This window comes from Sarcophilus harrisii, chromosome 4 (assembly GCF_902635505.1).
Source record: "Sarcophilus harrisii chromosome 4, mSarHar1.11, whole genome shotgun sequence".
Lineage (NCBI taxonomy): Eukaryota > Metazoa > Chordata > Mammalia > Dasyuromorphia > Dasyuridae > Sarcophilus > Sarcophilus harrisii.
Window position 1 is genome coordinate 436,317,763 of NC_045429.1, and position 27,728 is coordinate 436,345,490.

At 58.7% G+C, this 27,728-nt stretch overlaps 1 protein-coding gene across 1 annotated transcript; it reads right to left on the reverse strand.

Moving 5' to 3' along the window:
* On the reverse strand, positions 1-26,990 carry GIT1 (GIT ArfGAP 1). The gene is made up of 22 exons (XM_031968737.1): positions 26,900-26,990; positions 24,387-24,692; positions 10,396-10,529; positions 9,810-9,922; positions 9,496-9,601; positions 8,883-9,100; positions 8,670-8,764; positions 8,208-8,250; positions 6,176-6,202; positions 5,925-5,973; positions 5,533-5,605; positions 4,770-4,867; positions 4,365-4,476; positions 3,995-4,128; positions 3,637-3,789; positions 3,279-3,509; positions 3,152-3,205; positions 2,832-2,918; positions 2,593-2,666; positions 2,214-2,396; positions 1,739-1,802; positions 1-1,621 (listed from the first exon to the last, which is right to left on the reverse strand). The coding sequence occupies exons 1-22, from the start codon at positions 26,988-26,990 to the stop codon at positions 1,409-1,411; spliced, it is 2,658 nt and encodes an 885-aa protein (XP_031824597.1). The 3' UTR covers positions 1-1,408.
* Between the last annotated feature and the right edge of the window lie 738 nt (positions 26,991-27,728).

The following is a 27,728-nucleotide window of genomic DNA, read 5'->3' on the forward strand; positions in this document are numbered from 1 at the left end:
GAATGGTCACTTATTTATTTTTGATACAAATGTACATGACACACAGCTGACAGTCAGCCCACCCACCACCACACAGACATGGCCCAGCCCCCAGCCCCAAAGGGGGTGGAGTGTTTGGGTGAGGAAGGAGAGGAGCCGGAGAGTCCCACCCCTGCCAAGATAACATGGCATGCCTCTATAGCCCTGGTGAGGGGCAGCGCCCCACACTTTGGAACCCGTGCCCCAGGGTGGGCCTCAGGGTGATTAGGGGTTTGGGAAGGGACCGAGATGGCAAGAACTTAGGCCCGGCAGACGAGTCAGGGACCCTAGGGGAGCCAGCCCCAGGCTTCGGGTCCTTTGCCCTTCTGGCAAGGCAAGAGTAATTCCTTCCCAGCACCCATGCTCCTCCCAAGGGAAGAGGGGCAGGGCATTCGAGTTTTAAGGCCACAGCTCCTCTTCGTAGAAAAAAGGGGAAGCTGGGGGGGAGGGTGAAAAGGGGTACGGGGCTGGGGACCGTAGCTGGTACAACACAACTTGTCAAGTTGGCACGGCTCTGCCCAGGGCAGGGAAGAGGGAGGCTCCAAGGTGGTCGTGCCCGGCCCTCCATCCTCATTTTTTCCCTTCTTCCCCCCCCCCACCCCAATCAAAAAAAAAAAAAAAAATCCCAAAGGGAGCAGGCTTGCAGGACGGCACTGCCGCCCACTCACTCACACTCAGGCACACAGGGACACTCAGTTACCACAAAGTTAAAATTAAGAAAAACAATTTCCAGTGTTTGCTGCTGGGAGCCCCCGGGCAGAGCGAAGCCCACACCAGGGGCAGGGGCCGTTTGGCATTAGAGAGCAGCCGAGGGGCTGGTGGCTACGGGAAAGGGGACATCCACGGGGACTATGTACAGGGTGGGGGGATGCCCCCCGCTCAGCCCACGAGGGGACTAAACTGGCTCATGGGGGTGGGTGTGCGTGTGTGGGGAGCGGGCCCCAGCATGGAGTGTCCCTTCCCCCTGATCCTTTGCTGAAGGAGCCTAGGGGACGTGGGGAAGGAGGGGGCTGGGGGACGGAGGGAGCAGTCCTAATGTTCTCACCCCCACCCTGGATCTCTGCTAGGGAAAGGTCTTATTTACAATGGGGAGGTGGGAGGGGGCTGGGTCCCATTGCTTGGACTCTGTCCCTGAGTCACACCTCACTTCCAGTGGGCAAAGAGTCCCTCGCCACCCTCCTCACTCCCGTCCTTCCCGGGAGGGGACTGAGAGGGTGTTGGACACCAAGGCTCACGGCTGCTCTGCAAGGACGGCAGCGCTAAGGGCACTTGAGCCGGTGGCTACTGGGATGGGGAGGAGTGAGTGTGGAAGGTGACCGGTTCCCTTGGCCCGGGAGGCCCCCAGGAGGGGAGGGCAGGGCAGGAGGGCAACCTGGGAGGGGGAGCTTGGTCACTGCTTCTTCTCGCGGGTGGTGATGGTCACCAGCTGCTTGGCTGCCTTGGCGATGTCGTAGGCGCACTGAATCACCTGCTGCGTGAGCAGCTGGAAGTCCACGGGGGCCCCAGGCTCGGGGGGCACCGTCTTACGGCATTCGCTCTGCAGCCTGTACGCGCTGGCGTTGAGAAGCCGGAGGGAGCTGCGCACGGGCTCCAGGGAGGGTCTCTGAGGGAGGAAGGGCGCGGGCTCAGGGGCTGCTGCTGCAGGCCCCCCATGCAGGCCGAGAGCCCCAAGCGAAGGCAAGGGCGGCGCCCCCTACTGCCAAGACTCCCCCAGCCCTACCTTGGGGAAGAGGGAGGCCATCTCAGTCACTGCCAAATGGATCTTCTCGGAACAGGGCACGAAACTGGGAGGGGGAGAGAGGAGCGTTACCACCTAGAGGGGTGTGTGTGGGGGTGTGTGTGTGTATGTAGCGACGTATGTGTGAGTACATAAGTGTGTGTTAGTGTGTATACATGTGTATGTGTTAGCGTGTGTACACATGTATGTGGTGGTGTGTATACATGCATTGTTGGTGAGCATGCTTGTGTATGTGTTGGTGTATGGGACCTGAATATGTGTCAGTGTGTGTATATGTGTGACTGTGTGTGAATGTAAGTGTGTGCATGTGTGAGGGAGTGTGAGCGAGTGTGTGCGAGTGTCTGCATGTGGGAACAGGAGCATGTTTTGTGAGATGTTCCCTCCCTTCCCCCCTCCTTCCTCACCGACCTCACACAGGTGTGCCCCCCCCCCCACCCCCCCACCCCCGCCGGCGCACCTGTCATGCTTGAACTCCTGGGCGGCGCGCAGCAGCTCCTGGATGTTCTTGGTGACCTGCTCCGTTTTCAGAATGACGTCCTCCGTGCTGGGCAGGCCGGGGTCCAGCTCTCCATCCAGGCTCTCTAATTCTGGGTGAAAGTCTTCATCCTTCCCCAGATCCAAGAAACGTTTTCCTTCCAGCCTAGAGACAGGCCCAGAGTCAGAGCTCTTCCCTCCTCAGCCCCAGACCCTGGAACCTCCCCCCAGACCCGGGGCCTGAGTCCGAGGCCCAGCTGCCAAATCTGGCAGAGGAAGCCCGGGGATGCTAACTGCCAGTGGCAGGGCTGGATTACGGGGCTCCCCCTCTGGGGTGGGGGGGGGGTAGCGGGGGTGCTCACCCAAGCAGCGGCTCCCCACTCTGAGTGTTATCGTAGTCGCTGTCAGCCCCGCTGCCATGGCGGGAGAGCTTGCTCTGGAGGGGACGAGGAAAGCGTGGTCAGAAATCGCCCCCTCCCCCTCCGGGGTCCTCGTCCCTGCCCTCAGAGCGGGGGTGGGGGGGGTGGGGGGCGGCTGCGGCCCTTCCGAGCAGACCCAGCGGAGCCACCCCAGCGGCCCCCGGCCCGTACGGACTCATTACCATGTGGCGGCCTCCATCCTGGGAGCAGGACAGCAGTGGGGAGGAAGGCGGGAACGGTACAGATGAGGCAGAGACCCCCTTGCGGATCTGGAACCCAGAGCAGGAGCGGCTAAGTCCCCACCTCTGATGTCTTCCCAACATCAGCACCAGCCCAGGGGACCTCGGCAGCCCCTCCTTCCACTGGACAGGCAGGGAAACTGAGGCCCAGGGAGGCCGTGACCCAGCGCAGGTGCCAGGCCCAGCTCCTCCTTTTATGAGAAAAGAGCGGTGCCCGAGGCCTCCGACTACAGCCCCCCCCTCCGGCTGCGGCCCCCACTTACCCGGTACAGGCTGGCAGGGACGTGGACGGAGTACACAGAATCGTCCTCCAGCTCCTGCGGACAGAGACGGCGTTGGTACCCGGAGCGGACCCCGACCCTCCCCCGCGGGGCGTCCCCGGGCACTCACGCTGCCGTGGAAGGGCTGGAGCCGAGACGCGAGCTCGTCACCAGGCTGGGCCCCGAAGGGCTTGAGGGCAGAGCCCGGCTCGTACATGGAGAAGGCCTGGCGGTCCCGGCGGTGGGCGGCCACGCTGGCACCGCCATGTCCGTGCTCTGCCCGCTCACTGGGCACGGGGGCTGCTGGGGCCGGGCCTGACTGCTGCCGGATCTGGGAGTTCTCGGACTGAAGCTTGTGGATCTGGGGACGGGAGGGCAGAGGTCACCCACGTGTCCCGGGCGCGCCCTCCCCAGGGGCGCTTGGGCCAGAGCGGGGCTGCCCCCGCGGGAAGGGGGAGGTGGGCCCCCCAGCCGGCCCGGTCCCTGACCTCCCTCTGCAGCCTCCGCAGCTCGTCACTCAGGCTGCTGTTGACCTTCATCAGCTGCTGCACTTTGGCCTCGGAGGTGGCCAGAGCCTTCTTGAGCTCCAGGTACTCCTGCAGAGTGACCGCGCCCTCGGACAGGTCTGAGGAGTCCATGCTCTGGGGAGGGGACCCAGAGAAAGCCATGAGCAGGTCCTCCAGGCCCGGCCCCGCCCCTAGCCCCGCCCCTCCATTCCCCGCTCCACCCCTCCCCTCAGCCCCGCCCCTGCCTCTCCCCTCCCCCGCCCCACCCCTCCCCCAGCCCCGGGCACTCTGGGGGAGGGGCCCAAGGCACAGCCCCTGCCCCGCCCCCTCGGGCACACACCCTGGCCCGGTTGTTGCGGGTGGCGCCAGCACTGCGCAGGGGCTCCTGGTCCGTGTCCTCGTCGGAGGCCACGCTGTCGTAGTCGTGCTGGTCGTCCACGTCGCTCTGGCTGCGCTGGGAGTAGTCAAGGTTGTCTGAGGAGGCAAGGGGAGACACATGGCGGCGGGCAGCCGGGCCGGGCCCTCCCTCGGGGTGACCCCTGCCCCGGGCCGGGGAGCACGCTGTAGTGTCAGGGAGACCTCCCGGCCGGGAGAGGGCCCACTGCCCCCTCCCCCAAGCGCTGGCGCGGGAGAGCAGGCAGTCCGGGCCCCGCCCCAGTCTGGCCCCGCCCCGGTCTGGCCCCGCCCCATCCGGCCCCGCCCCGGCCCACCTGTCGGGCTGCTCAAGCTCTTGCCCTGCTGTCTCCGCTTGGCCTCGCTGAGGATGTCGATGATCAGGGTGGCGAACTCCCGGGCGTTGAAGCGGGCGAGCTTTTGCCTCCCCTGCCGGGAAGGGAGAGACTCGGAGTGAGCGGAGGTCGCGGCGGGGCAGGCCGGGGGACGGCACCGCCGCGCCTCGCGGGGGCGGGGCTCACGCGGAGACACGCCCCTCTCCCTCGGGCCGCCCCCTCCCCTCAGGGCCCAGGTGCCGGCCAAGCCAGGCTGGGAGGCGGCGAGGTTGGCCCGGCACCAGCACCAGTGCGCCAAGTAACGGCTTCCGTCGGGCGGCGGCGCGGCCGAAACCCCCAGGGGGAGCCCTCCCCGGCCCCCCTCCCCTCCCCCGCGCGGCCCCTCACCTGGTTGCGAGTGGCCGAGTACTCCGGGTTGACGGGGAGGAAAGGGACCGCGCTGCGCTCCGTCACCAGCGTGCTGTGGTTCTGGGTGGCCAGCCACACTGGGGGAGGGGAGGAGGGACGGGGCCGTCAGTCACGGCCGGGGGCGGGGGCTGCCCCGGAGGGCGGCGGTGGCAGGGATAGGCCCCAGAGCCGGGCAAGGCCGAGAAGGATCTGGGCCAGGGCGATGGGAGGCGGACGTCTGTGGGTGGGAGGGGAGAACCCGCCTCCCCCCCGTGCGCCCCCTTAGATTCGGGTTGGAATAGCTGCGGCCGGGAAGGAATGAAGGAATGGGGGGCGGGGCCGGGGAAGGAGCCCGGCGGGGAGGGCCGGGAGCCCGGGAGCCTGGCCGCCTGCCCGCGTCCAGCCTCCCTGCCTGCCCTGGCAGCTGGCTCTCCGGCCGCCCGGGCCCGGGCCCTCTTTCTTTCCCCGCCCCTCATCAGAGGTCACCTCCGACAGCGGCTCCGGGCCGGGGACGGAGGAGTCCCCAGAACGCGGAGGGAAGCGCCCGTCCTGGGCGGATTCAGGCCCGACTGAGCCCCCGCAAGCCTCTCCGCCCGCCCGAGCCCAGCCTCCCCCGGCCACGGGACCGCCCCCCGCGTGCACCCTGATCTGCCCTAAGGCCCGGGTCTCCGGCCCCGTTTCCCAAGTGGCCGCCAGGACCCCTTCCGGCTCTGACCCCCGGAGCGCTCACCCAGCCGCCCCTTCCCTCCCCCGCGGGACCCACCTGCGTCGTTCTCTCTGCGATCCACCTCGTCGTAGACGTCCATGGCCAGCTCCTCAAACAGGCGGTTGCTCAGCTGCAGGCACAGAAAGGGTCCCGGCTGAGGGGGGCAGGGGCCCCCAACCCAGAGAGCCCCACTCAGGTCTGCCCTGCGCAGGGACGGAGAAAGCAAGCATCCTGCCTGCCCCCCCACCCCGGGCCTGCCCTGGCATCTGCCCGCGGGGCTCGGGGAGTGGGCGGCGGGCTAACTGCAGGGTGGAGGGCGGGCCAGGGCAAAGACCCGAAGGCCAGGGGCAGGCGCCAGGAAGACGGGAGCCTCGGGCCGGGTGAGGTGGGAGCGGGTCGGGAGGACCATGGAGGGCAGAGGTGGAGAGGCCCCGGGCATCCTCACTCACTGCCTGCAGTTTCTTCTTAGCCGCCTTTGCCAGCTCCGACAGGTCCAGGCTGCCAGTGGGGAAGGCGAGGGATGGATGTCAGGTTGGGGAGGAGACAAAGGACAGGCAGTTAAGGCACAGCCAGGTGGCCTCCCCCGTGCCGGGGACTTCCCCCACATGCAGGTGTCCCGGCCCCAAGAGAGGGGGAGCCCCAAACACTTCCCTCCCCCTCCCCCAGGCCCCTGCAGACACCTGGCCCCTGGGCACAGTACCTCTGAGACATGCACTTTTGGCGAGATCTAAGTCCAGGGGAAGGCAGCAGAGGAAAGAATAGGACAGAGGCAGTGGTTACCCGGGCGCAGGGCAGGGCCGGGGGCGCCCGCTCCTCCCACCACACACACACACACGCCACACACACGCGTGCCCACGCCACACACGCCACGTACACGCGTGCCCACGCCACACACACACGCCACGCACTCTCCCGTCCCCAACACAGAGCAGAGGCAGGAGCAGGAAGAGGAGCTGGCAGAGAAAGGGGATGCGCCGAGAAGCACGCGGAGGCCATCTGGGCCCAGCAGCCGGTGCCGCTCCCACCCACCGAGGGCCGCACCAAGGTGCTTGTGTCTGAACGAAAGGAAAGATCCGCCCCCTCGTGACCCGGGGCTCTGGGGAAGATTCCTGTACCAAGGGAGCCCGGGCAACAAAGCTCTAGCTGGCCCCGAGGCGCCGCCTGCCCTTTCTTCTCGGGGCTGGCAGCTGGAGCCGCCAGGGGAGGCAAGCCTGCCATTTTTAAAGCAGCCACAAGAGGGCAGGAGCATCCTCCCGTGGATGCCATCACCAGAGGGGGCCGGCTGGGCAATCTGACCACCAGGGACGGGGTTCCTGGGGGGGAGGGGAGGAAATAAGCTTCTGGGAGCAAATGGAAAACCCGCCCGGCCTCCTCCCGACCGTGGGCCAGACTGTCACAGTGGGGCGGGCTGCACGGTCAGGGCCCGCATGGGCTCGCAGGGACCCCCAAGGCTGCTGCCAGACCCCTTTGTGTTACAGACGGGTGGGCGGAGGCCCGGAAAAAGTCACAGATTCATAGATCTGCAGCAGGAATAAATCATAATAACGATAATAACAGCCAGCATGGAGTTAGTGCTTGAAGGCTGGAAAAATGCTTTACAGACATTAACTCACTGGATCTCCACAACAACCTACTTTCTAGATGAGGAAACTGAGACAAACAGAAGTTAAATGACTTGCCCAGTGTCACCCAAGTGTCTGAGGGTGGACCCAGATCTTCCTGCTGTCGCGCTCTAACCACGGGGCCTCCTCGCCACCTTCTAGCCCAGTCTCTTCATTGGCCCCCGAGATTAAGGGGCTGAAACAGGCATCCGGATAGTCATCGCACCCCAAGGGCGGGATTTGAATCCAGGCCCTCAGATCCTCCCGCTATCTCGGGATGCCTCTTCTAGATGACCTGGTCTAACCTCAGTTTAGGGAGAGGACCGAGATGGAGCGATCTGTGTCAGGCTGGGGCCCACACTGAGCCGGAGCTGTACCGGACTTCCTCAAGCTGGAGAGCGCTGTCAGGTGTGACTGGCCCTTTGCATTTATTGTCCCATTATCAGACCTCACTTATCACATGCACCGAACATAGGGAGGGACAACGCGGTGGCTCAGTGGCTAGAGCAGCGGCACTGAAGGCAGAAGAGCCTTCCTGGGTGATGGGCAAGTCACCTAACTTCCATTTACCTCAGTTTCTTCAACTGTAAAGTGGAGATGGCACCTCCTTCCCAGGGTGTTATGAAAACTAAATGAGATAATTGTAAAGTGCTTTAGCATATACTAAGTGCTACATAATTGTTGGCGATTATCATCACTCTCTGCTGGTCTGATAATGGCCAGGGTCCTGCTACTACAGATTAGCAAATCTGCCTGCGGACAGTCACAATACTCCGGGCATACCTGGGCACTGTAAGGACCCTCGGGGCCCAAGTCCATAAAGTGTCTGATTTTTACCATCTTGAAATATCAGAGAAGAATAAAATGGGAGCTCCAGACCAACCAAGGTCTGGGAGGCAGCTGGGGGCAGCTGGACAGGAGGCTAGAGCCCCCCTTCCAGCTCATTTTCCCCACCTTAGACAATGAATTAAAAAAAAATTCTATAGGTTTTAGTTTATAGGTCTCAGTACACCACATCCCCTTCTCCAAGTCCTTAAGGGGCTGGGGGCTTTAGCTTCCCCCTGTAGAAAAGGATGGGTTCCAGGCTCCTCCCAGAGGGTGGTCGTCTCCCTAGGTAGGGGTGACACTTACCTGTCAGCCATCTGCGGGATGATATAATGCCCATTCTTGTGATCTGAGCAAAACCAGAAATGCCAAGTCACCAGCGGGGATGGGACAGCTGGCCCTGAGCCCTCCTCCTGGATTCCCACCTCTCAGTCCTAGGCCCTAAGCTCCGGGGCTCCCAACAGGCCAAGGGGAAGGAGAAGAGGTAAGCATTTGGAGATAAGGAGAAAGGGTAGAAGGAAAGGCAGCAGCTGCTGAGGCCCAGAGGAATGAGGGAGGCTGGGAAGTGGTACCCATATTCCACTCTGCCGCACTCCCTCCAGCCCCCACCTTCATCCCTGCTCCTCCCAGAGCCTGGACCCTAGGCAATTTCATAGGAGCTGGTTGCTGGGCAACACTGCTCCCTAAGTGGCTTTGTTGCTATGGAGCCAGCTGCTGGGGTTGAAGACCAGGGAGGGCATACCCCAACTTGCACCACCTTATACTCACCCGGTTTGCGTCCACACAGGTAGAAAGCTAGCCGGTCAGTCAGCTCATACTGGCACTCGACCAGGCGTTCTGCCAGCTCCTGGTGCCCAGCCTGCCTGCAGAGGGGGTATATGGAGAGCATGGCTCAAGGGCAGGGCCTCTAGCACCCACCCAGAATCCTCCCTCTCCTCCAAAAGGTTCTTTCTGCAAGACCCCTTATCTCCAAACACTCACCTGGCGTAGTCAATAGGAGTCCTTCCGTTGATGTCGGGAGCACCTGGGTCAGCTCCATATACGACCAGCAGCTCGGCCTGCAGTATCTGCCCAGCCTTGGCTGCCACGTGCAAGGGGGTCGTGCCCTTCTCAGGATGGAAGAAGTTGGCTTGGGCTCCCAGGGACAGCAGGCGCAAACAGGTTTCCAGATTGCCAGTCCTCACACTGGAGTGTAATTGCTGCCCAGTGGGGAGAGAAAGGATTCAGGGCAGTCTCAGAGTCCAGGACCAACTCTTAAAGCATCCCATCCCTAGGGCAGGGCAACCCTGAAGGGCAGACCTATTCCATGCACCCTCAAAACAAAGTCCCTGGAAAGGATGAGGAGCCAGTTAAATGTGTATGTCAGGGGAGGGGAGCATAACGAGAGTGGGCAAATGAGGCTTAGTGTAGTGGTAAATTCAGGGCAGGACCAGTCGTGGGTCCCCACGAGGGGAGACCCTCAATCCTGGTGCCTCATGGAGTAGTAAAGAGACGAGTAAACTTGGTTTGCTGGCAACCATCTCACTGAGACTAGCGGGAACCATTCAGGGAAGCCTCTTAGCAAAAGAAAATCCTCAAGCTACGTCCTCCTCACCTTGCTGAGATCCTTGGCAGTGACGCCATCATCATCCCGACACGGTAGCTTATGAACAAATGCCAGCATCTGGTACTTGGCTCTGATGAATTCTGACTTGATGGGGCTGGGGAAATAGGGAGTGGGAGGAAGAGGAAGAAAGGGGGAGAGCAAATGAAGATATGTCCACCTTCCTCTGGCCCATGTCACCCTGGCTCTGCTCCATGCCTTCCCTCCTTGGCCAATTCCCACTCCAGACCCCCTACCCCAGCCTCTTCCCAGCCCCCTCTTGGAAGCCAGCTTTCCCCTGCCTTCCCACCAACCCTTCTACTCACTGGACTTTGTCCTGAGGGTTGGCCTTTCGCCGGCCACTCTGCACCTGAGCAGGATCCAAAAGGGAATGCTCCCAGATGGAGTTGGCCCCATTGCTGGCAAGGGTGTGTACCATCTGGATGGGAGAAAAAAAGCAAACTTAGGAGACTTCCCAGGCTGGCGCTACCTACTGTGGCACCGATTGCTGGAAAGGGCATCAATTCTAGAAGCAAGAGATCAGGGTTCAAATCTTGCCGATGACGCTTACTTCCATGTAACCTTGGACGAGTAATTAGCCTGTGTGGACCTCAGTTTTCTCATCTGTAAAATTAAGAGATGAGACTGACTGGCCTCAGGTCTTTTTCCAGTTCTACGCCTACAATCCTTAGAGCGGACATGCCCAAATGAAGGTCTCAGGAAATAGCTGGGGGGCGGGGGGTGTCCATGTTCAGCAGGGGGATGGAGATAGGTCCCTGCTCAGGCAGGATAACTCTTCAAGAACTAAGGGCACACTGACCAAGGCAGCCCATTCCAGCAGCTACTCCACGACTTCCCTCCAACTTAACCCTAACGTCCCCTCCCCACTTCCCGACTCAGAGGTACGCTTACCTGCAACAAGGTAGGCGGCCAGGGGCTGTGTCGCAAGTGTTTGACAATGGAGATGTGGCGGCCCAGGCTCCGGTGGACGCTACAACACTCATCACAGATCAGCACGCCCCGGTTGATGGAGGCCCAACCAGGATCTGGGGTTTCCCAAAGTGGTGGTGACAGAGGAAAACAAAAACCACAGAAAGGAAGAAGTCATTCCGAGAGTCCAATTCCCCTTCTCAGTCTGTCTGCTTCCTTCTCCCGCCATCCTGGCTCACGGCAAACCAAGCACAAGAAGCAAGGACCCAGACGCCCAAATACTATCCTTGCAACACCGGATCGGGCAAATGAGCAACCATCATTTACTATGGGCCTCTATGGACAAAAGTGGTGGGATATGGCAGAGAGTAGGACTTCACGGCCAAGAAACCCAGCGCTGAGGCCCACTGGTGACACCGACTGGCTGCTTAACCCTGGCAACTCTGGGACACCCTGATCTACAGAGACCGCCCTGCTCTAAGTTCTGGAGATGGGAAATAAATAAAAATAAAAGAGAGGGGGGAGAGATGCCCTGTGAGATATAGAACAACAAAAAATGAAAATACTGCCCTCATTACATTCTACTGAAAACAACGTATAAGTCAATATAAAATATTTACAATGTAAATGGAATTATGGGGAGTAGGGGGAGGCACAAGTGATTGGGAAGAGAAATCGAGAAAAGTCCTTATGGAAGAAGGGCAGTTATTTCAGCTCTCCTTGGGACCCCAAGGCCTCTCATAGCCTGACAACAGGGCTAACCATTAACCCTCTTTCTAGGCCCCAGCTTCCTCCCTTCTCTCCAGTGGAATGTCAATTCTCCCTAATTCTTCCCAGGAATGACTGAAGTGAAGCTGTGGGTAGGATGGGCATTCAGGCAGATCCTTTCATCCCTGACATCCCCACTACCTGCAGTGCCTGGCACAGAGTGGGTACTTACTAAATGCTTTCTGATGGATGGGATCATCTCAGAAGAGATTGGGGGCTATAATGCCAATTCTCCCAGCTGACCTCCTGAAGATCCCCTTACTTTTAGCTCTGTGCCCTGACTGTAACAGTGGCAGCCCCCCCCCCCCCTTTTTTTAACTGATCACTAGCATGAGGTAAAAGAGAGAATCCTAGGTGGGAAGCCAGGAATGCTGGGTTTCTAGCTCTGGCCCAGCCACAAGGGCCCTGAGGAAGCCCCTCCCCCATGGTTTCCCTCTCACTAATAAAGAGAGGGGTTGTGCAGGCTGATCTTTAAGCCTCCTCCCTCCCAGCTCTGGCATCCTAGGAGAGAAGCCCCCACTCCCCTCTCTTACTAGTTCCCACAGGGCCTCCAGGGCCTTTCCTGAACTTCCCTTCTTTCAGCCTAAGTGAAATGATTAATTAATGCCAATGAACATTCTCCCAAGGAAGGCCAGAGTCCATCCACTTATCGAGTCTACTCAACATCCCCCTTTCCGCTTCTCAGTGGCCTCTGGGGGCTTCTTCCTCGGAGAAGAGAGGGGGGGCGGCAGCAGCCAGCAATCTTGCTACCCAAGGGTCTCCTTCCTGTCCCTCCCTCGCCAGAGCCCAAGGGGGAAGTAGAGTCTCCCCCAAAGGATCCCCCCAACTCCCCATCCTGATCCCACACCCAAGCAACGCCCCAGGCTGGAGCTGGCCATTTTGGTGGGGCACACCTTCCATTTTCCCCAATGTTTTATTAATGGCTTTTGTTTTTATATCAGTCATTTCCGGACATTCTCTCTCCCCACCCTCACCTTCAGTGAGCCTTCCCCAGCAAAAAAGAAAAACAAGGAAGCGCATTCAACATAGCAACCGTACCGGGCACACATGACAGCATTCTCTACCCAGGGCTCCCCATGTCTCCAAGGAAAGGAAGGGGTCCTTTTCTGGGGAACGGAGCTGGGATATGAACTGAAGGGCCTTGCTATTTCTGGGGGACTGACTCTGACCCAGAGATGGCAACAGCAACTGTTGCAGACCTTCCATAAGGCACCCGACACCTCCCCGGCCCTGGTAGTGGCCGGAGCACCTTAACCAAGGTGACCTGCTCTAGGCCGGGGAAGCAGGGAGGACTTCTGCCCAGCAGAGTGGGTGGGTGGGAGCACGAATCCCGAGCTGGCAGATGGGCCACACGCAGACCTCACACTCCTCCCTTTCTCTCGGGAACAGGCGAGAAGCTGTCGCCTCACCTCCAGCTCGTCCCTCTGCTCAGTCAAGTTCCTTTCTCCCACCAGGGCTTGTCCCCCCACCCCCCACTCCCACGCCTTGGGGCATGCTCCGAGTCTCTGGCATTTGGAGATTGGGGAAGAACTGGCACAAGGAGAGAAGTGCACCGGAGTCCTGGGACCTGGGCTCGAATCTAGGGCTTCCTGAATCTTTGGGATTTAGGTGAGGGAAAGGCCTATGAGCCTCACCTACTGTCTGACTTAGGGCAAGTCCCACCGCCAGCTCATGCCTCAGTTTCCTTAGCTGTCAAATGAAGAAGCTGGACTGGCTGGGATCTTCTAACCTGCCTCACAATTCAGAGGGTCACACAGCCCGGGCACCAAGTCTGGTCTCACCCAGGGCAAAAACCACTCAATGCCTTAGGTTTCTAAGGGGAGATCCCACCGGGCTGGGAAGGAGGTGGGTCAAAGACATCCACCGCCGCACCCCTTGTCCTGGAGCCAGCCCCTCTGGTCACAGAACAGTCCCCAAGGCCAGCAAGCAGCAGAGGGCTGGGCTTGAAGCTTAGAGGAACCGGGTTCAAGTCTCTTCTCAAGCTGCCTGGCCCTTGACAAGTCATCCCCCTGGGAGCCTCCATTCCTCTGCTCCAAAATGGCCTCTGAGGTCTCTGCATTCTGTGTTTTTTTTTTCCCTCTGACCTCCTACCCATACTCCCACACCCCAGAGAGTTCAAGGGTCTCCACTGGAGAAGGAAGAACATAAGGAGCCAATGGCAGTTCCCTGAGTGAGTCATGTTGTGCACTGCAGTGCCAGGCACTGTGCTCAATCTGGGGGCATAACTGACCAACAAGCACCTGTTAGAGACCTACTGTGTGCCAGGCACTGTGCTCACCTGGAGGCATAACTAACAAGCACCTGTTAGAGACCTACTGTGTGCCAGGCACTGTGCTCACCTGGAGGCATAACTAACAAGCACCTATTAGAGACCTACTGTGTGCCAGGCACTGTGCTCAATCTGGGGGCATAACTGACCAACAAGTACCTGTTAGAGACCTGTGTGCCAGGCACTGTGCTCAGACCTGGGGGAACGACCAACCAACAAACATCTCCTAGAGACCTACTAAGTGTCAGTCACCATGTTGGGTATGGGGAATATAAAGCCCACATGACGCGGTCCCTGCCCTCAAGAAGTTCTTCTCAGGGAAGCCCCGCCCACACACCAGCTTTCAAACCCAGCCATCCCATGCCGCTGTCCCTGGGGTCCTGGGTGTCTGCTCCCTTCATTGCCTCCCCGGGGCCCAGCGTCCCCGCTCAGAGGTGTGGTCCGGCGGGAGAAAGGAGGAAATTCTGCTCTGGGGCTGGAGTGGGAGCCATGTTGGCCACAGAGGGCTGGGATCGGGGGCCCCTTCTCTGGTCCAGCCCTGGCAACGCACTTGTGGGAAAAGCGTCCATCAGCAGCGGGGCAGTTCGCACCTCAGAGGTAAGAAGCCCTTCAGAGCTTAAGACACCCCCTTCCTTCAGGACTGGGTCCGAGGGTGCCCCCAGTTTCCTCCCCAAAGCCCCCTCCCGGGCCCCGAGGGAGTGGGGGCAGGGACAGCTGCGGCGAGCACAAGCTGAGAAAAGGTCACAGGGAGAAAGCCGCCATTGTGTGCCTGCCCAGAGCAGAGGCAGGGCCTCTGTCGTCCCCTGTCTCCCTCCTGCTCAGGGTCACCCAACTCTGCCCCCCGCCCCTCCCCCGGGAAGCCAGCCAATGCCCTCCCCCCCCCGCACAGACACCCCACAGGGGGGGCCCGCATCCTGTGCCTTCTTCCTCTGACTCACCCAGCTCTGAGTGGCTCAGGGCCTCCGTGGGCTAGCCAAGCATCCAGAGCCAGGCCCGGGGAGTGCCGGGCAGGGGGAGTGGGGCAGGGTGGGTGGGAGCAGGAGAGGGACGGGAGGACCGAGCTCTGCATCAGAATTCCCCATCTGACAAAAACGGCTGGGAAACAACAGGGCACGAGGAGCGGTAGAGCAACAGCTCACACCCAGCACCAAGAGAAAGTCCAAAAGGGACCATGATCCAGACATAGAGGGTGACACCATAAACGAGATGGAAGGAACAGTCTCAGATCCGTGAGGGGAGGAACTCCCGACGAAGCAAGAGAGAACGTCATGAAAGGCGAAGTAATTTTGCTTCTATTAAATTTAAAAAAATTTGTACAAGCAAAATCACCGCAACCAAGATGAGAAAGAAGGGAAAAATCTGGGAAACAAGGTTTCTAGCAAATATCTCTGACACAGAACTGAATCACATTTATAAGAATACAAGCCATTCCCCAATTGAGAAATCGGCAAACGACACGAATGGTTTTCAGATGAAGAAATCCGTGGGCTAGCCAAGCATCCCCCCCCAGACAATCAGGGGTTAAGTGACTTGCCCAGGGTCTCACACCAGGAAGTGTTATGTGTCTGGGGCTACATTTGAACTCAGGTCCTCCTGACTTCAGGGCTGGTGCTCTCTCCACTGCATCATCTGGCTGCCCCCCCCCCTAAATCGCACTTGATTAGAGAAATGCAAATTAATGCTATTCTGAGATAAGGCCCCAAACCTATCAGATGGGCTAATATGACAGAAAAGGAAAATAAATGATCCATGTTGGGAAGAAGTGGGGGAATTGTAAAGTGATCCAACCGTTCTGGACAGCATTTTGGAGCTATGTCCAGAGGGCAATAAAAGATTATACCCTTTGACCCTAGGTCTGTATCCCAAAGCGATCTTAAAAGAAGGAAAAGGTCCTACAAGGGCAAACATATTTAGAGGAGCTCTTTTTTGAGTGGCACAATATAGGAAATTTAGAGGATACTTATCAGTTGGGGACTGACCGGACAAGCCGAATGTAATGCAAGAATATTGTGCAATAAGAGATGCTGGCAGATTTCAATAAAATCTGGAAAGACTTGTACAAATGGATGCAAAGTGAATGGAGCAGAACCAGAAAAACATGGTGCACAGCATCAGGAACATGTTGTGATGATCAACTATGAATGACTCTTCCTGGCAACACAACGATCCAAGACAAGTACGAAGGACTCGAAAAAGAAAACAGTAGCCATATCCAGATAAAGAAACTGATGGACTCGGAAGGTAGATGGAAGCATATTTTTTCATTTACTTTATTTTTTTCTGGGTTTTTTTTCTTTTGATTTGTTTCTTCTTTCATAACTGTGACTAATATGGAAATATTTTTACATGATAGCACATGTATAGCCTAAATCAAATTGCCTACCGCTTCCGAAAAGGGGAGGGGAGGGACAGAGGGAGAAAAATTTGGAACTCATAATTTTGTAAAAATGAATGCTAAAAATTGGGGTGACATGTGACTGTTAAAAAAACGTTTAAAAAAAAAAAAAAAGCTGTGTCCAAATCTTAGTTCAGACACTCACTGGCCATGTGATGTGGCCATCCCTAATCTTTCACATTGAAAGCTGCTGGGCGGGCACCCATCTGGATAAGACCTCTCCAGTAAAGTGATTTCATCTGTGAAAAATGGGGCTCATCAGATGAACGGCTCCTGTGCCTAACAAATCTAAAATCTATAGGGCTAAACCATTAAACCCAGTGCACATAGGAAGGAGCCAGGGAAAGCCAAGGACTGATGAAGGCACTTCCACTACAAGAATTGGGCTGGGGGAATCTCAAAGCACTTTCCAGATATGCTCTGTACCAAGGGTTCCAAACGTTCTCTCTTTCCTCTGTCTCTTCTCCTCCCCTCCCCTTCTCTTCCTTCTCTCTCTCTCTCCATTTTTTCTCCCTTACCTCTTCCTCTCTCTCCCCCCCCTCTCTTACAATGTCCCCTTACTCAGATTTGGAATAGCAAATGCCCTGTCCTGTTAGTAATCTGGCTGTCAAGGGGAACACCTGAAGAAGTGACACAATTGACCCAGAACTGGGACACTCTTTGCCCAAGGCAGCAGGAGGGAGCCAGGTTGGATCCAAAGAAGTGACTCAAAGATCCAGAGCTAGGGGCTCATGGCGAGGCCCTCCTGTCCATCTCCAGATAGGGAAACTGAGGCAGGGGGAAAGTAGGCGACTTGCCCAAAGTCCCAATGATAATAAACCTCAGATTTGAATCCACCTTCTCCTGCTTTTGAGCCGGGCAATCCTCCTTTGATCATACTTGGGCCATATACTGGAAACAATAGAACAGAGAACTTCCTTTTGGAGCTGGGGACGGCTCCTTAAACTTTTCCCACTCCCAACCCCTTAAAAAAATCTTTATAATAGCTTTTTATTTTCCCAAATACACATAAAGATAGTTTTCAGCATCCCCCCCCCTTGCCAAATCTTGTGTTCCAAGTTTTTCTCCCTCCCTCCCTGCTCCCCCCTCCTCCAGACAAGCAGCAATCCAACGCAGGTTAAACGGGCGATTCTTCTGACATATTTCCCATCATGCTTCTCCCAACCCCTTCTTGCCCGAGAAATGTTTACAAGGCCCCGAACTACAGGGACACAATCAGACATTCACCGGCACTGAAGCCCGATTTCTCGACCACGACATTCGGTTGAGAAACTTTGCTTTTCAGGGTGGGGAGGCGCAAAGACTTCTCCACCAGGGGTCAAAGGACTCCAGTTCTCATTTGCCACTTAATTGTCAAGGAGGCAGGGCCTGACCCTCTGGGACCGTTTATGGTGGAGGAGGAGGGGGCTGGTCAGGATTTTCATTAAAGGTCCCAGCTGGTTCCCCCCCATTCTGCCTGGGCCGGAGAAAAAGATCTGTTACATCCGGCCTCAGGTGAAGCTGGGAAAGTGCCTTAGCCTCTGCCTGTAGCATCAAGCTCCCAGGTGGGGTAAGAGAATCGAATGAGGTAGTCATGTGGCTGAATGATCAGCACTGTGTCTGGCACACAGAGAGCGCTTAATAAATGCTTGTTTTCCCCTTCCTTCCTCCGGGCCAGGTTCCATCCAGGGAGGGGCCCCGGGGAAGCGACAATTGAAATGTGTGATCTCAGCGAGGGGAGAGGGAGAGGGAGCTCCCAACCCCCAACGGGCTGGGCTGGGTGTGGCCAGTGGTCGAGCCCCATCAGGGCCCATCTGGGTCAGGGGCCAGCCGCCAGCCCACTCTCAGGAAGCTGAACATGACTCAGTCAGAGTTCCTCCCCGGAGGGCTGGAAAACCAGGGTCTAGATCCCCCCGAAGCAAGGCAGCACCGGCGGGGACCCAGAGGCCAACCAGCCCATTTCACAGATGAGGAAACTGAGGTTTCCTTAAGGTCACACAGAGATAGAACCAATTTCTCCACATCACACTAGTGAGGTCCGAGGGAGGCTTCCCACCCCAGGAATGGCTGGGAAGCCTGTCCAGCATCTCCCTCCCTCCACCACCCCTCAGATGGTCTGCTTGCAGCGCTCGACCTTCCCCAGCCAGGATTTGGGACAATGACTCCCCTCCCTCCCCCTCTGTCTGTCTGTCTGTCTGTCTGTCCCTCTTCGTCTCACACTCGCACACACAGGAAAATGGCACAGAGACCAGCACTGGCACTTGATGGAGCCTGATGTCCTGGCAGCAGCCGGGGCTGCCAAGGGTGAGTTTTGGTTTCCAGGTAACCCACGGGGCCTCAGTGCCAATAGGTGCCGCCCCCCCTTCCCCTTCCCAGCACTCCCAACACTTGGCAATGCAGCCCAGGGAAGGGCAGAGCTGGCGGCCGTCTCTGCCAGCCCATCTGGGCTCTCTGACCATGGCACGGAGCCACGACGGCCTCGTCCTCGGGCCCTGCCCCCCACGGCAGAGGACAGACATGTGGGAGCTTTAAACGCAGACCCCCGCCCTCACCCCAGCACAGGAAAAGGGATGGAGGGAGGACTCGGGCCCTGCCTGACCACGGCCTCCACCCCGGCTTCTTCAGGCCAGATACAGAGGGCAGGGCAGAAAGGGAGAGGGGCCCCTCCCGAATCGGAGAACCCCGGCCCCCACCTTCCTTCTGCCCCACGCTACCGCTAGGAGACTCACGGCAGGAAGAAGGGTGGCGGACCGGCACAGACGGGGCCCCGGGGTCCCACGGGGCTGGGGGGGGGAGGGAGGTGAAACAATAAATACTGGCCACAACCACTCTGAATAGGGCCGGAGGTCTCCGTACAGGCCGGTGGGGGAAGGGGACTGAAGAGGGGCCATGAGCCTCAGGACCGAACAATGGATGCCGGAGGAAGTCCTAGTTTGAGTTCATTGTTTGACAGGTCAGTTCTTTCCGAGCCACAGAGACAAAGTTCTCTCTCTCTCTCTGTGTATGTATCTCTCTCTCTCTCTGTCTCTCTCTCTCTCTCTGACTCACACACACACATGTATATATGTACGTAGTTTTCCCATCTCAGGCTAGACGCGGCAGGCCACGGGGAGGGGAGGGACAGGAAGGGAAGCAGATTCAGGGAAATCTGGGAGACAGCGGGTCCCCTTCCCCAGACATCCTCCGTTCCCCCTCCCCCATCCACCCCTCACCTGAGTTACCAGAGGGGGAAGGGGAGCTGGGGTTTTTAAGTCAGGGCTGGGTTCCGGCTCCTGAGAGCAGGGAAAAGGAAAGAGGGGTGGGAACCGGATAGCGAGGAGGGCAGGGTCACTTACTGGGGTGTATTTATTAACCACGTCCCCCTCGGAAAACAGAGACCAGGGGGATGTGGCAGGATTCCTGTTCCGGGAGCTGAATTCCAAACCTCAGTTTCCCCTTCCTGAGCAACGAGAACAGGAAAGGAGACACAAGAACGTAGAACAACATGAACGGCCGCTGGCACTTTCCCGGCGGCAGAAGCCGGGCACCGGTCAGCTTGCTTCCCCAAAGGGTCCCCGACGGCCCCGCTCCTGCCCTGAAGATTGCGGGAGCCCAGCATCCGATGGGCTTCAGTTCTGTGCCCAAGGCAGGAGTGACTTTTAGCCGGTGGGGGTGGGGAGCCAGGGAAGCAGATGGTTGCAGAAGGACGTGGGGGTGAGCAGCAGGGGCTGAGGTGGGGGTGGGCACGGGCCAGGGCCAGACATGTGGTCCATCCCAGCTTGCTAAAGCATGTGACCAGGGGATGGGCAGCAGTCTGGGCCGTGGTGGTTCCAAAGAGCCGGCGCCACCCTCGGCATCGAGAGAGAAAGGAAATGAGAAGGAAGCAAATTGTGCCTCCGGGCTGTCCCCATCTCCGGCCACCCAAGGGTGGACACAGGCACAGATGGCTCCCAAAGAGGCTCCGGGCAGTTATGCCACGTCCATCTGCACAGCCTGGCATCGGTGCCCACTGCCTGCCCTCCCCGGGAAGATGGGACAAAGGCAGGGTCCCTCTGTGTGTGTGGGGGGACAACCAGCTTCCACCTCCTAGTCTCCTCTCGTCATCAGTATATCGTTCTAACGACCGCCCTGAAACCGCCCCCTTTGACCCCTGACTAGGGGCTCCCTCCCTGGGGGGAGGGGAAAGAAAAGGGGCAGAAGGAGGGAGTCACTGCCCTCAGAGAAGGCAGGGCTAGGAGACCCCAGGGGAGGGATGGGAGCCCAGGAGGCAGCACTGTGCCCAGGGTGCAGCGACAGCAGAGCTGAAACAGGCAATCCCTATTTAACGCAGGGGAAACTGAGGCTCACTGAGATTAGGTGACTGTGGAGCTCATGCAACACTAGACTCCAGACTCCAAACAATAAAAAGGCAACCCTGGGGCAAGCTTTTTGTAAACCTTGAAGCTCTGTCCCCGCGTGACTCTGTTGTCACTGTGAAATGCTGTATGTAAGAGCCAATACCTCCCATTTGTACTGAGCTTCAGTTCCTGAAATGCTCTATGTACTTTCTCTCACTTGATCTCATGACCCTCACTCTGAGGTTGGGAGTACAGGGATTTTAATGTCCCTTTTACAGACAAGGAAACCGAGGCTCCAAAGGCAAGGTCACAGGTAGGGGAAAGAGCGTGGAACTTGGGCCCAGATCCTGGGACTTTTCCCCATCCCTTCTTGCCTGCTTTAGGAACCATTTCCTCCTTCCCCATAAGCTACCATGAGGGCCTCTGACCCGTCAGAACCCACCTAGAACTGCCAAGGCCTGGGCCCGTTGGACCCAGCTCAGCCCTGGGGCCGGGGAGGGAGGCGTGAGCACGGGAGCACCCCCAGGAGGGACCTCACGTGGGGCCAGTGACCCCCGGCTGTATCCCATCCCCTCAGCGCCGTCTCTTTTTTCCTCCATCAAAGCTCTTCTCCTGCAACTACCCAAGGCGAGCAGCCACCGGTGGTCCCCAACACTGAAGCGCAGAGACTTTATTATACCCCCTGTCTGAGGAAACGGGACGCGGTGGGAAGTGGGAAAACGGAGGCACTAACAAATAATCAGCCACCACAATTCGCCACTCGTAGGATCTCAGAGCTAGATCATCTGCCCCCCTTCCCCTTCACTGTAGAGAGGAACAAACTGAGACCCAGAGGGTCACAAAGAGAATAAATAAGAACTGATATTTGAACCTAAACACTAGGATTCTGGTGCTGCGGTGGATACACTGCTGAGCCTGGGGTCAGGAGACCTGAGACACTCACCAGCTGTGTCATTTAACCTGTCTGCCTCAGTTTCCTCATCCTGTAAAATGGAGATAACAATAGCATCTCCCTAAAAAGAACTTTAGCGCCGTACACAGTAGGTGCTTAATAAATGTTGGCAATCATTACCATCACTACCACCAACTATACTCCAAGTCTACATTCTTTGCCACTTTCTAGAAGTCTCTAAACACTAAACTAAGAAAAGTAAGATGAGAGACCCACGGCATGAACTAAACATTCAGGACCCCAGTGGGCAACTGCCAAGCTGAGAAAGAGAATAAGTGACGCGTACCACCTGAGCGACCCTGAGCCCCGAGTCTCTCTGGGCCCTCAGTTTACTCATCTGTAAAATGAGGGGATTAGCCTGGATGGCCTCTGAGGTCCCTTCTAGCTCTAGACATCTTTGATTCTATGATAAGGCAACAGCCAGAACCTGGTTCTGTTGGTTCTGTTTATCGTCTCATCACAGAACCAAAGAACTGGGGAGCTAGAAGGAGGCTCTGAGACCAGAGGACTGAAAGTTAGAATGGAGAGCCGAGAGCGTCCCATACCCAGCAGTGCCTTCCCACCCCGAGTCCCCCGGTCCAACCTGAGATCGGCCATATTGGGCACCCACGGCGGAGACAGAGCCGGTGCCCCGCTGGGGCTCCAGCAACGAGACTCACTTTGCCTAGAACCGCTCAGGAAGCTCGTTTTCCTTGGGTTGTCCGGGACTACAGATGAGGTTCTTCCTAACCCTGTCCTGGCCATTCAGAGTGGGAGGTTTATCACAACCGATGAGAGCCGGAAAGTTTGCAAAGCTTTCCAGACACCATTGCGCACCATTGCCAACTTCCAAGGCTCTGCACACACTGTTCCCCATCCTGAAATGCACTTTCTCCTCACCTCTAGACATCCTTAATTTCCTTCACTTCCTCCAAAGCCCAGTTAAAATATCATGGTACGCTTTCTATGGAGGAAAAAAAATTGCTCTGCAAATACTTAAATCATTTCCTTATAGAACATAGGCTCCTCGAGGGCAAGAACTGTTTCCGATTTATTTTTTTGGTCTTTATACTCCCAGCCCCTTAATCACAGAGTTTGAAATGACCAAGGTTAGAGTGAGCCAGTGAGCATGCGCCTAAGCCAGAATTTAAATCTTTTTCCGGACTCTAAACCTAACTCTGATAAATCTGCCAGGCTGCCCCTCCAGAAGAGCCCCAAGCAGGGTAGAAGGGGGCCCTGAGGGCGTAGGCCCATGCTAACTTGGGGATATCTCACCCACCAAAAAGAGACTGACCTCTGCCACGAATGGGATCAGCAGAGGGTCCCACAGCTGGGCAATCACAGAGATACCATCACGGTGGGAGAGATTTCTCTATCCCTCAGTAGATATCACAGGATGCTAGAAGGCCTGCCCTGATGCCCCTCAACCCTTTCTCAAAATGGTCATTGGAGCTGACAGAGCAACACCGGAGACTCCCTGTGAGGAGGGGACAAGCTCCCCCCATCCTTTCTGCCAGCTTAGAGAGGGCAGACTGGGGCACCAGCTGCCCATGCCTTCTGAGGTTTTCTGGACGCTTCCCAGAGGGATCTGAAATCCTAAGTGGGAACTGGGGGAGGGGGTAGCACAAGGCTACCTCTCTCCCAAATGGAAGCAGCCAGGGAGCGACTCTGGAGAAACCATAAGGGCCTTTGTGGCCCTTTAGTCCAATTTCCCCCAACTTTACAGATGAAGGAACTGAGGCCCAAGGAGATTACCTCTGACCATCAGGTCTCCTCCATCCCTTATTCCAGCAGGCCCCTTAACCCTAACCCTTCCACACCAGAAGGAAACAGCATCTCTGGTCTCTGTCCCCTCATTTCCTCCTTGGGGCCAAAGCAGGGAGAGATGAAGAGCCCCCCCATGGACCCCATAGTCTGGGGAGAAGGGGAAGTACCCTTCAGTCCGGTAGCAGATGCAGAGCAGGGAGGCAGCGGGCCCTGGGATCCTAGAGATTCCTGGCAGAGATCTCAAGCTGCAAGAAACCTTCACTTTACAGAGAAGGAAACTGAGTCCTGGAGTGGTAGACCCACAGGTTTGGGATTTGAACTCGGGTTTTTGAGTCCAGTATCCTACATAATAGCGTGCTTCCTCTACTTGCTTGCCCTGTATTTATCCACAGGGGTCCCAATGGCCCCTGGCAGAGGGTCTGTCCTGGGCTCCTTGCCTGGCATCTGACACTGGGATTTCCCACTTTCCTGACAAATTGGGGCGAAGGAGAACCGCATCTCCAGCCCCAGGCCCTGGCTGCCCCAGCCCTGCCCTCCTCCCCCACCCAGCAGGCTTTGTTTATGGGGCTGAGGAAGTGTCCCAGGCTTCCATTTGGTCTGCCAGAGTAGGTGTGAGAGCCCCTAACACCTTGAGAGGCCCAGGATTCAGTCAGCACCTTCTGAGAAGTTAGCAGGGATCCAGACCCTGCCCCCCGCCCTCCTGTAGCTCCAGCCTCCGGAGAGCAGGCCTGGGACAGGCCGGGCCGCCTAGACAAGCACCTCGGACTAACTCCTGCCTTCTGGGCGCCTTTGGTGAAAAATATCCAGGCCAGCCCGGGGCGAGGCGGGCGTGTGCTTCCCCGAGCAAGGTGAGGGCACCTGCCCACCCCTTTGCCCACAGATGCCCTCTGCAGCTACCCGGCAATCGCGGAACGTGTGAGCAGCAGGTGTAAGACAGAAGGAGGCAGCCGAGACTCCATGACACAAACTAAGAACACACACTTCCACCCCCCTGAGGAAAAATCCTTCTCGCTTCCCCCACAGCCCTTCTGCCGCCTGGGAGCTGGAGAGGGGGGGATGCAGGGGAACTGCCCCCCCATTTGTACGCTGTCTGGGGGGACCGGGGGAAGGCGGGGTCAGCGAAGCTGCTCCCGGAGGCTGGTTCCCGCAGATTGCGTCCTTCCCGAAGCACGGACCCCGGGGGCCTGCGGGGGTGGGGGCGGGGGCGCGCGGAGGTGGAGGGGCTAGGGCCCGGGATGACCCAGGGCTGACCGGGCACGGACGGCAGCCCCGCCGCCGCGCGCTGCGCCCGGGCTGCGGGCTCCCCCCTCCCCTCGGAGCTCGGGCCCCCGTGCACCCCCTTGCCCCTCCCAAGGACACCTGGCTCCGCAGTGGCTGCCGAGGCCGCAGCCCCCAGCCTCCCGCCCGCCCGCCCGCCCGGAGGCGGGGATGGGAGGGGGGGGTCCGGCGCATCCCGGCTCCCGGCCCCGTCCCGCCCCCGGCCTCAGGGGCGCCGCCGCCTCGGCCTCCTCCCCGGGCCCCGGTGCCCGCCCCCGGCCCGGGCCTTACCCGGGGCGCTGCAGTCCGCACACACCTCGGCCCGCGGCCCCTTCCGGGACATCCTCAGCGGCGAGGCGGCCGCAGCCCTCTGGGCCAGCGTGGGGGGCGCGCGGGGCTGCGGGGGGCCCGGGCGGGGGCGTCGGCTGCAGGCGGGGGGGTCCCCGAGGCCGCCGCCGCCGCGGCTGAGGCTGCTGCCGCGGGCTCTCGCGGCGCCCGCGGCCACGGCCACTGCTGCTGCGGAGGTGGCGGCGGCCGCGGCGGCGGCGGCCGGCTCCCCGCCGCGCGTCCGCCCCCTCGGGGCCCCGGCCGCCGGCGCTCAGGTCGCCCCCCGGCCCGTCCTCTCCGGCCGGCCCTCGGTGCGCTTCTCGGCTCGGCCCGCCCGGCTCGAATCGGCTCGGCTCGGCCCGGCCCGGCCCGGCCCCCGGCTCTCCGCAGGCTGCTCGGCTCGCTCTCAGCTGCTCCTGCAGGAAGCGACGCAGGCCCGGCCCACCGGGGGAGGGGCCGCGCGCCTCCCGACCCCCAGCCCGGGTCCGGACACGCCCCGCTCCCAGCTGGAGAAAGGAAATGGGAAGGAGCACAGGAAGAGGCGCGAGGTGCCGGAGGAGGGGAGGGGGGGCTTTAAAGGGCCAGGAAGGCCGGGCTCTTCCCGCCCCCCACGCCCCGATCCCAGCCCCGGGGACCTCCCACTCCCCAGTCTTTTCCCTTCCCGAACTGAGCGGAGGCCGGTTTAGCCCGGGCTCTTGGCCGCCCGCTCGCCTCGGGTCCTGGCCCCTTGCCTCAGTTTCCCCTTCCTGCCCCCAAAACGAGGACAGGGCGGAGCTGGTGGTGAGTCACCCATTCCAGTTCCTCTTCCTGGAGTCCTCATTCCCTTCTCCCACCCCAGCCGCGGAAGGAGGAGGACGAGGGGAGCGTTAGGGGCAGGTGGTGAAAGAAAATGGGGCAAAGGTGGGAGTGAGGCATTAAGTGGGCCTGCTGAACTGCCTCGCTGACGTTTATCTGTGTGTGTGTGTGTGTGTTAATAGGCCAGTTTCGGGGTGACCTGGCAGGCCGTCCCACACCAAGGCGACGATGCCAGAGAAAGTTGGGGGAAAGGTAGCCTCTCTCTGTGTGGGGGCGACAAGTCCGTGGGGGTTAGGGGTAGGGGAGGAGGGACGGCCCGAGAGTTCTACAGTCGAATCTCTCCGCGCTCCTCGGAGCACTCTGTGTCTAGCACATCTCGTGTCCTCACTCTGGTGTCTGCGTGGGGGAGAACGTTCTATGTATGTATGGGGGGGGCACACGTCCCCCCAGGATGCACCCACACTGGGGGAGGGGCGGCAACGATGCCATCTTGATGGAGAGCGAGTCGGCAACTGTGAGCCCAGGCTTCTCTTCTGACACCTTCTGGCTGTGTGACCCCGAGCCCCAGACAACGCCCTAATTCTACAAAATGGACTCCTTTTCTTCCTGGGGTCCCTTCTAGTTCCCAACATCTATCTTAGCTTGCCGCAAGAAGTCCAGATCCCTCAATTTCCCAGGTAGTGGGGGAAGGGCAGGCGACCAACCAGGTGAGGAATATAGCTCAAGTTCCGTGAAGAAAGGAACTCCCAAAAAAAGGAAGGAAAAGAAAGGAACTCACTCCCCCAAACTTTGTTTCTCCACCCCCCACCAAGCTAGCGCTCGCCCGGCGCTCAAAAAAGCCAGAGGACGGGGAGTGAGTCATTTTTATCCATATTGTGCCTTATTATTATATACATTAGCTATGTGACCTTGAGCAAATCACCTCTCAGTTTCCTCTGTCAAATTTATGACTTCTAAGGTCCCTCCCAGCTCTCTCTCTTATCCTACATATTATACAGCCTATATATATTCTCTCTCCATATTATCCTTCTGTTGGTAGTGAACTGAATTAAAATGTAGGCTTCCAGGGTGCCAGAGAGGTCACCCGCTGCCTGGGGCAAAGCCACACCTAAACTACAGCTCCCGGGGCTAAGAATCAAGCCCACTTCTGAGGATGTCTGGAGGTGGAGACGTGTCTGTATGTGTAAACACGCCCGCCCGCTGGAGTAGGTGCTTTGGTGTATTTTGGCTTGTACTCCTTTATCTGTGTTTCTGCAGGGGAGGAGCGGAGGATACCTGCAGCCCTCGCCCATTTCATTGTGGGTGTGGGTGTGTGTGTGTGGGGGGTGTAAATGCCCAGGTACCCCCAGCATTATTTGGGGGGGGTTTCTTTGCAAGCCAGGAGCAGAAATTTTCTGAGGGAAGCATTGGGAGGCTCAGAACCTGTGGCCCCGGGCTGCACACGTACATTGTGTGTGTGTGTGTGTGTGTGTGTGTGTGTTGTGTACACGTGTGCCTGACAGCACAAAATGCCCTGCTCTCTGGCTGTCCCAGTGCCCTCAGCTCCCCTCCCCCCTTTTGATTTTGGCTCTGTCTCTGGCTGTTGGGAGGGGAAGGTGTCAGAAGCCATTCCGGCGGAGCAAAGGTTGCAGGTGGATGTCTAGACAAAGGGGATTCTACTTGGCAACAAGAGATTCACTCACATGGGGAGCGGTGCCAGAGCGGATCCGTGGCAGGGGCTTGTGGGTGGGCTGACGAGCTCCCTCCCGGAGACACCAGCAGCCCGTGAGTCATGGTGCCCCAAATACAGGGAGACCTGGCTCCTGCCACTTCTCTCCAGCCCGATTGACAAGTTTGTTTGAAAGTGTGTGTGGCCGCTGGGAATATTTATAATCGCCCTCAAGGGAAGGAAAATGCCAGCTCGGAGGGTTCTCTGCCGGCTTTGCTACCTCCCCCAATGCGGTCCCTCCGTTGTCGGGAGCGAGTCAGGCAGTTTATCACCTGAGCTGGCCTGTGTGTGAGCTGGCTGCCCCCCCCCCCCTCCTCCTCCCGGAGGAGCCTCACCTGCCAACGGCCGCTGGCCCCTCCCCCCGGGGGCCTTCTCTTCACCCTGGCAAGGCCGGGATGCCGAGATGGGCTCCCCCTGGCCTCCCCACCCCCTCCTCTGTAGTCTTCCAGCCTCCTGGTGAGTGAATGCATGTGGAATGAAGGCTGGGGGTGGGAACTGGCGCTGGAGCCTCGGTCCTCAGCTCTGGAATTTCATTTATTAAATGTCTACTCGGCTCTCAGCTGCCTGGGCTGTTTGTCTTTGTTTCTCGGGCTGTGTGTGGGTGAGCTCGGAGCACGTGGCAGCCGGCGGCTGGCAGACATGAAGGAGAACAGACAGGTGCCTGGCGGCCTCCCCCTCCTCAATCTCGGTCTGAGGACTCTGTCCCCGGGACGAGGAGGGGGGTGTCCCAGGACCGACTGATCCGCGGGCATCTTGGAGGGGGCAGAACCCGGAACCATGGGTCTAGGGTCAAAGGCATTTCC

What these genes read in the sequence shown, in the direction of transcription:
- GIT1 (XM_031968737.1), bottom strand. Translation starts at nt 26,990, where the DNA reads ATGACTCACGGGCTGCTGGTGTCTCCGGGAGGGAGCTCGTCAGCCCAC. An exon ending in GCTCTGGCACCGCTCCCCAT is followed by an intron (nt 24,693 to 26,899) that starts GTGAGTGAATCT and finishes GGGCGACCTGAG; the next exon opens with CGCCGGCGGCCGGGGCCCCG. An exon ending in TGCGGAGGCTGCAGAGGGAG is followed by an intron (nt 3,510 to 3,636) that starts GTCAGGGACCGG and finishes TCCCGTCCCCAG; the next exon opens with ATCCACAAGCTTCAGTCCGA.